Genomic DNA, 9,662 nt, shown 5'->3' on the forward strand with positions numbered 1-9,662 from the left:
AAAATAGAAAACCTTTTCAGGGAGTTAGCTCGTTTTGTTAGCTAAGCACCAAGAGGCATGCCAAGCATAGTTATCGCTTTAACAGCAAATATCAAAAGCAAAACTGCCGTGGAAAGAATGATCTGCAGATGGGAAATAGACTCCTCTGTGCCACAGCCAAAACCAAAACTCTGTAGTAAATTTAAGACTAATATGTGCCACAGAAGGAGAATAGCGAAAATCAGACCCATCCACGTTTTGCACCCCTGCGCACTCTGAGGTCCTGCAATAGGAAGGGGTGGAGTTGTTTGAAATCAAGTTCATGCTACAGGAGTCAGAGGAGCTTGACTGATTCCTGCTAATTTGACCTGAAAAAAAATTCCCTCTTGACCCTGAGTCTGGTGATGAGTTGCTGTCCCGAGCGGCTGGTCTGGACCCATCAGCAGGTGCACAAGAGGTTTCTGGTGACTCTTTTTAGGACTACCAGCACATCGTTTGGCAATGGCCAATGTCCAAAGCTTCAGAAGAAGGTTGAAAAAGGGATTTTAATCATAATGGAAGGATCTGTATAAAAATGGAAATTCAAGCGTAATAGGTGGACACTTCCTCTTCAGGTTAAGGTTTTCGGGTTTAAGTTACTCTGTTCTTCCCTGCAGTCCATCCATTATGCTTGGGGATGGCCATTATTTAAAGGCAAATCCTGTAAATTTCAACAGAATTTTGATGCCTCAAGTAAACTGCTAAACTAGCCAAAGATCACCTGCAATTAACTTTCTCATATAAAAAGGAGAAGTGCATTGGTAAAGTTAATCTAAAAATAAATAAATAATATAAAATGCTACTACTACTACTAATGAATCCTTTTCAGAAAAAAAGGATAAACAAGACTTCACCTGTTAGTAGTGTTATCCAGTTATCTATCTTTGTTACATTTTGTATCATCTTTTCACTCTTAAAGATCATCAGAGGGATAAAATCATTAGTGTGCTAATCTAGATAGCCATAGTTCTAACACTGACCTAGGCTAATCTGCCTTTGCACATTCATGAGCTATGTTTGACTCCTCTGAAAGTAACCTTAAATTGTAGTCTTGTAAGAATTCCAGAGCTGTATCCTTCACTCCTTCTCCTAATGAGGTTATGACCAAATGCTCATTATAATTGCTTTAGACTCCTTTTAATTTTCAAGCTTATTAATCATAAGAAGAGTTATTTAAAATTGCATAAATTAATCTTAGATTAAAAGCCCATCAAAGCCTCGAAACAATTAAGAATAAGTAGGATTTCCCTGGGGCAGCAAGTTTTATTTTAATAGTGTAGTCAGGTGGATATCAGAACATTGAAGTATGGTAGTGATTAATGTATGCAAAATTTAAATGAGAGTTTTTAAATGGCAAATCTAAATCACATATTGACCTAACTGTAGGCTTTAACTGCATTGTCTGTCATATATTTAAACTGTTTAGTAATCAACATTTTAATTACAGTGTATGTTAGGGAGGCCACGCAACAAACAAAACTCCCCACTTCCCGACACGCCACATGGAACCGTTTTGCAGGTGGGGGCTGCGCAGAATGAGGCACAAGGAAAAAGAGCAGAAACTTCAAGGAGACTGATGATACTCGATTTTTGCTTATGGATGTGTTCTTGTCCCCTCTTCATCCCCACCCAGAAAACACCACCGATCGTTGCGACTTTCTGTCCCTCCTCCCTACCCCGACTGTTCTCTAGAGAAATGGGTCCTTTCTGCTCCCCGAGCTGGCAGAAGCTACAGGTGACATCCTCACAAGGGTGGGGAATTTTGTGAAAAACATCACTTTCTGGGCGCTTTTGTCTTGTGACCCTTTCCTGCAGATCTGTGGAAGCACCGTGTCTTTGGCCTCTGCCATGGGCGATTTCACTCCAGCAGCCAGCTGAGAACAGGCTCCCGGGGACGCTGAATTCCTCCCCACGCACAGCGAGAGGCAGTCCTTGCCCTGAATAGTCACTGTTCTGAGGACAGGAACTGGGAGAGAGAACTGGGCCAGTAAACGCTCACTCCCAGATCAAGCACAGCCATGCAGGTACATAGAAAAAGCTCGTACTTTACAGCTGAACTTGCTGTGATTTGACATCCACAATCCCCTCACTGCGGGTGATGCAAGGAAGAGACAAGGAGGCTTTGTTTCTGGAGGAGAGCGTCTCTTAAAGCAAGGGTTGACCTTGCTGGAGCTTTGGGACACCAGGGACACGCGTGATAAGCCTCCCAGTCACCTTTTTCTTTAAAGATTACCTCCCGTGGTCAAAACACATCCTAAAATTGCAAAAGGAAAACCAGGGATGCAACAGCCAGATCACCCTAAAATAGTGTCTTGCAGGGTCTTGTCACCTGTATACATATTCTGTGTCTCCGTGGATCAATGTGTCTGAAGCCTTCAGATTTTTTTATCCCACTCAAACCTTAGATGTGAGTGATGGAGCAGCCCCTGAGGAGGACTCTGACACCTTCTGTGCCTGTGAATTAACAATGAATTGGGAGTCGGCAATGAGAGTATTGGCCTGAGGATTCCTTGCTGCTATTCCTGGCTGTGGGAGCAGAAATGGGCCTGGTGGATAGCTAGCACAGATAATTAGAACAGCGTTTAGTTTGGCTTGTCCTTGGAGGCAGGAGATCTAGATGTAAAATCCTCCAGTACTGGAGGTGGTGGTAGAGCAATGATATCTTGTATGTGCTGAGGTCACTAGAGGGGGACACAGGGTCAGTTCAGGGTAGTTCGGGTTACTCCAGCACTTCATCTCTCCAGGTGTCCTGGGAAGACAGATCATTTCCAGAGCTGAGGTTTGTGTTTGTCCCTCTGGAAGTCCGACTTGTGCTGCCATTAAGCATGTGAATGGCCAAGAATTTCCTCTCAAGTGTGTGCTCTCTGTTAATTCCGAGAGCTGTAAATAGCACAGTCACATCAGTAGCAACTGGAGAACTAGCTGGGGTGATAACCGTGTGTCACTATTTTACAGCCAGGTTCTTAATTTTTCAAACTTGCAGGGCTTGCGCTCCTTCAGCCAGCTGGGGTTGAGCTGCCAGCCAGGCTTTTCTGATTTAATACCTGCACCGTGGCCATCTGATCAAGCTTGCCTTTGAACAAATTGGGGCGTGGGACATCCCAGCTGCTTCAGGAGCATAGGAAGTGGTGTGATTTGGTCACGTTTTGCGCTGAGTTACTGCAGACACAGGCTGAAGTTCCTCCAAATGGTGGTGGGGTGGGGTGGAAATGGGTGCAGATGCAAACAGATGGGTCCCTGGTGTCCTGTGGGCAGGGATGGGGCTGTGCAGAGCTGGGTCAGAGGATGCTCTTCGTCGGTCTCACCTCCTATTGCCTCACCAGTGTCCTCAAGGAAAAGCAGCAGGTTTCCAGTTTTCATGTTATTCTTAAAAGGTGCCCCAGTGCTCCGAGGTGCTGTGTTTTGTGCAGGAAAAGCTCTGCGTTGATGCATCCGATGCACCATGGAGACATTCAGTGCTGCAAAGCAGTGACGTGCCTTTTCTAATATTGCCTAATAAACTGCTGGATTGTCTTCTCCCTATCCCCTTTTAAAAAATGGCATAAAAATGCAAGTTAAGCGGAGAGTGAACTTCCCTTAAAGCAGCCGGTAGCCATCAGTAATATTTATTTTCTCTATTTGTTTTAAGCCTGTGAAGACTGTAGTTTCCTCCATACTGTCCTGATGGAGCCCTGACCAGCAAGCGTGCAATGCCCCTAGCCCTAATGTGCCATTAATGATAGGTTAATGTACAGTATAATGTTTTTTGGACTATGGGTTCATTACACTTCTGAGTGCAAGGTCCTTCTGCAGAGCGCCCAAGGTCCCATTGCATTATATCATGCAATAAAAATACCCTTTTCATATCACACACTAATAAACTGTATTTGAAATGCTGTCTAAGGGCACTGCCATCGTCTTGATAGTCTGTGTCTGCAACAGTTGGGATCTTTTTTATTATGGTTTTTGTTATGCTGGATTCAAATTTTTTAAATGAAATGGATAATTTGTCCATGTTTCTTTGTAATAAATGGAGCACAGTCCTTTAACTGCACAGTCTGGGAGGATTCTTGGAAAAGAGAACGTTGACAGGATGGCACTGCTGCAGCCAACAGCAACACTGCTTATTTCCTAACGTACCTTGTGTAAGCATGAGGTGTTTTATTGTAATTTCTAATTTGCTCAGTGTTGTGGTTCTATTTGGGTGTCATGTAGATGTTAACGGGAGCCCTGGGTCCCTCTGACGGTGGTTGTGGTGTGGGCAGGAGAGCCCTGGCACTGATCTCCTGTGCTGAGCTGAGGTTCCTGTCTGTCCTCCCAGTCTCCCTCAAGTTCTCTGCCCCAGGAGACACCACCCTGTCATTTTCGCAGATTTACAAGGAAATTGGTGACTGACCAGTATTTCATGTTGGGAATGTGCTGTCACCATCCTGGCTGAGCTTGGTAGCTGCCTGTTTCATGGACTCTTTAAACCAATCTCACAATAAACACTCAATTGTTTTATGGCTGGAAAGTCCTCCGAAATCACAGCAGCATCGCTGAAGGGATGTTATTTATTGTCTGTCTATTTTTTGGCAGTGTTTAGGAGCCACGGCATTGGTGTAAACCTCCTTGGTGCTGTCCAAACGCACGTGTTTGATAGTCACTGGCAGAGGAACCCATTTAGGGGACAGACTCTTGTGAAGCTTTGATCTTCCCTGGACTCGTGTATGAGGCAAAATGTTACATATGCCTTAGACTGAATAGCTGAAAGGATTCGGGCAGCCCAGATTCGAGGCTGTGGGCCATGCATGGGCCTTGTCTGAGGGCCGTGTCCCAGCGCGGTGTTCATGGCCTCTGGAGGGGTCACCATCGCTCCCACCAGCGATGCTGGTGAGCAGATTGGAGCAGAGCTGCATTTGGGCACCTGCAGAAGACCCATGGGTCTGCAGTCCTGTGAGGGTGCCATGTAAAGTCTGCTGCAATAAGCTCTGGGTGGGTCATTATCAGAAACAAAGATTTCTCAGACCCTCAGGAGAAGGCCATGAAAGCAAATTGCTGAATTTTAAGGGTAGGCAAAATTATGGAACTTTTACCCTTGAATAATGGCAATTTAATTGACTGGGCTAAATGATTGATGGTTTGTGAGCAACGAGTTTGAATTGCCAGGGCTGTGTGTTCAGGGGGGCACTGCCCTTTTAATTTCATGTCAGATATTTAAATCATTTACATCACCCTCTGTGCAGCTCTTCCCTTGGAAAGAGTTAACCTGTCTGGTGGGACACTGCAACTTGAGAAATGTACCCTTTATCAAGAGAACCAGATGAGACAAGTTCATTTAAAAAGCCTGGTTTGTCATTGTTTATCTAATTTTCCAAGTTGACACACAAAATTAGGCGGGCTGACAGTCACTCTGGGGCCATCCCTGGCCCCGTCCTGCCTGACCTTTTCGGCTCCAAGCCGCTCGCCGGTGGTTGTCTCCCCCAGCTGCAGAAATCTCTGTACAGCCGAGCATCCTACCAGGCCAAAGCTCTGCCTGGGTATGGCAGACCAGTACCTGCCCAGTGCAGGGAAACAGTTTGGTGGTGGCTTTTCAACCTGTTTTCTGCTGGGTGCGCTGGTTGCCAGCTATTTTTAAGGCTGAGTTTTTAAAAATTGGCAAAGAGTTGGTTGATTGTTTGTCATGAACATGGGTACAAGTCTGAGCAAATGTGAAATGCTTGGGGATGGGACCAGATCTGTCATGGGGACATCTTGAGATACCTTCAGGATCCTCTCATGAGCATCTCCTTCCCTGGTGTCATGCTTCGTGCTGTGATTATGCCTGTCAGTGTTGCAGCGAGCTCTCACATGTTATGGAGACTCAGATGTTCGTAGAATCATTGAATGGTTTGGGTTGGAAGGGACCTGAAAGATCATCTAGTTCCAACCTACCTACCATGGGCAGGGACATCTTCAACTTGCCCAGGTTGCTCAAAGCCCCATCCAACCTGGCCTTGAAATGTTGGCTGAACCATCACTGGTAGAGCAGAAACGGTCTCCATTACAGCAGTTTTATTAAGGAAGGTTTAATATCGATCTCTTATTTGGCAATTCGCAGTGGACGTAAGCGCCCGTATAGACAAGCTGTGCTCTGCTGACATTGGGGTGCTGCAGGAAAGGTCTGCGCGCCACACCAGGCAGAGAGCGTTGTCTCTCCAGGGCGGTGAGAAATCGGTGCCTGCAATGGAAAATGCATTTCAGGCTTCCACACATTTAACTTTTTTTCAGTGCTGCCTTGCAAAGCAAAATAAATCTGTACGGGAGCATTTAAGTACAGCAGGTTGCTCGTGTTTGGTTTAGAACGTGCTGCTCGCTGTCGAAGTCAGGGCTGGGATTTTTACTCATGGCTGAGACACTCAGTGACCAGAATTTATTAATAGTGTGCAAACTGTTGTGCCTTTTTTTTTCTGTTCAGTTTATCCTACAGCCTGGGCATGCACTAGACCTGGAGGGTGCAGCTGCATTTCTCCTTTAGCAGCTTTGATTTTTACTTGGGTCTTTTTCCCATGTTCTTTCCTTCCCTCTGTGTCTAATCTCCCTGCCCCTTTTCTCCACTCTCCCATCCAAAGGTATCTCCGGTTTAAGGCACTGGTTGCTTGGGCCATCCAGCAGGATTTGCAAAGACAGGTCCCACTGGCACTGTAGGCTTAGCTTTGGGGGAAATCTCTGTTCTCCAATTCCCTATTTAAAAGCCAACGAACAAAAAAACCCTAGCAGATTCCGAAAAATAGCTTATAGTAAAAACATCCCTTCAGCCTGAGAAAAATCCTCACTAGAGCAGTATAGTCTATAAACACAGGAAATCTAAAGAGTAGTTTCAAGTTAAACTCATTCCTAGGGAGAACAGTGAGTGTGTCCCCAAGCTTCAGGGAAATAACCCCGCAAAACAAAGTGAAGAGGGTGAACAGCATTGCTAGCTGACGTTTCCAACCCTGCATAGCCTGCAATTTCCCTTTGTATGTTGTGAGTAGCTTAAATGTGAGGATATACTGGGTGTGAGATGTCTTCCTCTGCGGGGAGTCTCTCCATCGTAAAGGAGATTCATGGAGAAGCGAGCCGGCTTTAATAGCTGGTTTTTAATTGCCCCAATGCATCTGCTCTTCCTTGTCTCTGGGCTCCTGATTGTTTTTCCCTAGTTCTCGCTACCGTCCTTGACCGTTGTTTTGTTTAAGAGGTGAACCAGCTATTTCTCAGCTCTCTTGCTTATAATAAACATTTACCTTATCGTGCTGCAAAGAAGCTTGGGCTCGGGGCTGTGGCGCAGCTTCCAGGGCACCTGAAGCCGGTGTGGTCAAATAAAACATGTGAGATGTTTGTAGCTCCTCATGGCACAGCCCACATGTTGTGTTTTCTTGGTGGTGGACCTCATACTCAACTAAGTCACTACCAGAGTATTCCTGCCATTTTTAACCAGGAAAGCAACTGAGCTGGGACCAGGAAGATTTGAAAAAGGGCTCTCCACATCTCAGACTTGTCCCGAAAAAGTTTTAGCTGAGGTTCCAGCTGTCCCAAAGAGTTAAAGCAACACCATCTCATGCGTCCTCCGTAATTCTTGTAGATAATGGCGTATTTTATTCCTGTAGCTCCTGCGTTTGCTGGCCCTGGCCCCGCGGAGTGTTTTATTGCTTGGAGTTGATGCCATGAGGATTTATTGTGCTTTATTTAGCCCAGTGCTGCCTCGTCGCTCTGCTCGCTGCCATCCGAGCCCAGCCGACCGCCGAGCTTCCCGGGCTCGGTGTCAGACCCGCTCCGCTCTCCGTGTGCCGATTGCCGTGGGCTGTGCGCTGGTAATTCCCACATGTACGTCACCCTCCCCGGGGCTCCCCGGCACATCTCCTCTGATTGCTTTCAGGCGTTGTTCGCAAGAGCTATGAAGTTTAGTGTTGCAAAAACGGAGCTGCTTCTGAGTGATTTGGAGTAGAGGTTTTCATCATCTGTGATGGTTTCTCCTGGCGATTGCTTCCTTTCAGTCGTTTCTGTAATTGCGGTATTCGGTTTCCTGTGGATTTTTATACTTCATTTGAGATTCATCCGAAGATGGCATGGTCCCATCTCTAGGAATGTGGCCAGATTGAGACATGAGCTGCCTAAGCTGGCTGCTGAAATTGCAGGCCATATTTTTGTTTCATCCTGAGATGCTGTTCTGATTTTCCGAGGTGTCTAAGACGCAAGTCTTCCAGTGCCTGTAGCAGCCATATAATTAATGCCCAAGAATATTTTATCATTATCCCTCTTCTGATCATACTTAATTCCCATAGTAGCTTCTCATGAATACCTGTTTTTGGCTATACTTGGGTGATATTTTCATTTCCATATCAACTGTTTACTCCAAATGACATGTGCTAGCATGTATGTGCATGAACAAATGCCGCTCCGTATGGAGGCGGCGAGTGCTGCGAAGCCTGGCGCCCGGTCCTGCTGCATCTGCAGGCGCAGAGCGCGGTGGCCACAGAACAAAAGGAATTTAACGCTTGCAGGGATGTCATGAAACAGGTGCTCAAGGGAGCTGTAAAAGAGAGAGACTTCAAAATTAACAGATCACAGACCTTTACAAGCAGACTAGTGTATCAGTGCTTTTCTCAGAATATCGTTTTACCAAAACATCACTTAGAAGTTGAACAGACTGGCAGGTCATCCTAGAGAGAAGCTGGTTCGAAACACAATGAGCTAATTGAACACTAAAAAAAAAAATTGGTATTTTCAGGGAGTTCCAGGCCAAGGCCTCAGTAAAGAGTCTGGGTTTCCCCAGCCCTCTCTTCTCTGTGTGAACAATGTATGTGGATAATACGGATCAAAGAGGAAATTCACTGCTTTGAATCACTGTTTTATTGCATTTTTGTGATTGCCACCACAGGATGCTCCACTGTATTTTTTCCAAAATTAGAGAAAGAAAAAAAAAAACCCAACTTTTTGGGTTTTCCCAGGAAGGGTTGTGTTGACCTTGGCTAACTGTGCCTATTCTGCTTTCCAGGGCCACCTGTTCATCGTGCAGTACAACGACGGGAACGCCGAGGTGGTGTCCATGTGGGTGTGCAGGATGCTGGAGGAGCGGCGGTCGACCCAGGGGCCGCAGTGAGCTGGGCTGGCTCACAGCAACACACAACAGCCCCGCGCTTCGGACTCTCTGTCTGTCTGGATCATGTTTTACTAAAAATATTTTCTAGAAGCAGCAACAAAATCCTTCAGGATATTTGTTGCTGCCTTTTCCCTTACCACCACATTACGGAATCTTCTTCCTGTGTTTCTTTTGTTGCTGAGCAATTTAATGTCCTCAGATTATCTTCAGTTAAACTGTACACAGCCTTAAAGCAAGTATTTTATATCTATATTTTTTGTTATTGAATGTATTGTATATTTCCTGGCTCCAGAGTATTTTTTAACTGTTAGGTTTTTGCTATTGTACGAATGACACACTGAGTGTTCAGAAGATTTCATAAGGTGTTGTTGGCTGTTGTTGAGTGTGGACATCCACAAAATACTGATTTAAAATTTTAAAAAAGGGAAAAAAAAAAAAAATGAAGTATCTGGACTTGCCCATCCTTCAAGGAGGTTTGGGATTGCCCTTCCGGAATAAAAGCATGTCAGCTAGATCAGCATCGCTCTGTCAGATGAGCGGTGGTGCCTCTCTCTGCTCTGGGGCAGAA

General features: G+C 45.5%; 1 protein-coding gene across 1 annotated transcript in view; it reads left to right on the forward strand.

The window, feature by feature from the left end:
* The window catches only part of MAP2K5 (mitogen-activated protein kinase kinase 5), a 126,095-nt gene extending 116,715 nt beyond the window's left edge, over positions 1–9,380 (forward strand). The window contains exon 22 of the mRNA XM_082061453.1: positions 8,990–9,380. Within this exon, the coding sequence (XP_081917579.1) occupies positions 8,990–9,094 (105 nt within the window). The 3' untranslated portion in view covers positions 9,095–9,380. The remainder of the gene's footprint in view (positions 1–8,989) is intronic.
* The last annotated feature ends 282 nt before the right edge of the window (positions 9,381–9,662 follow it).

Source organism: Streptopelia decaocto, assembly GCF_964273445.1.
Source record: "Streptopelia decaocto genome assembly, chromosome: 9".
NCBI lineage: Eukaryota > Metazoa > Chordata > Aves > Columbiformes > Columbidae > Streptopelia > Streptopelia decaocto.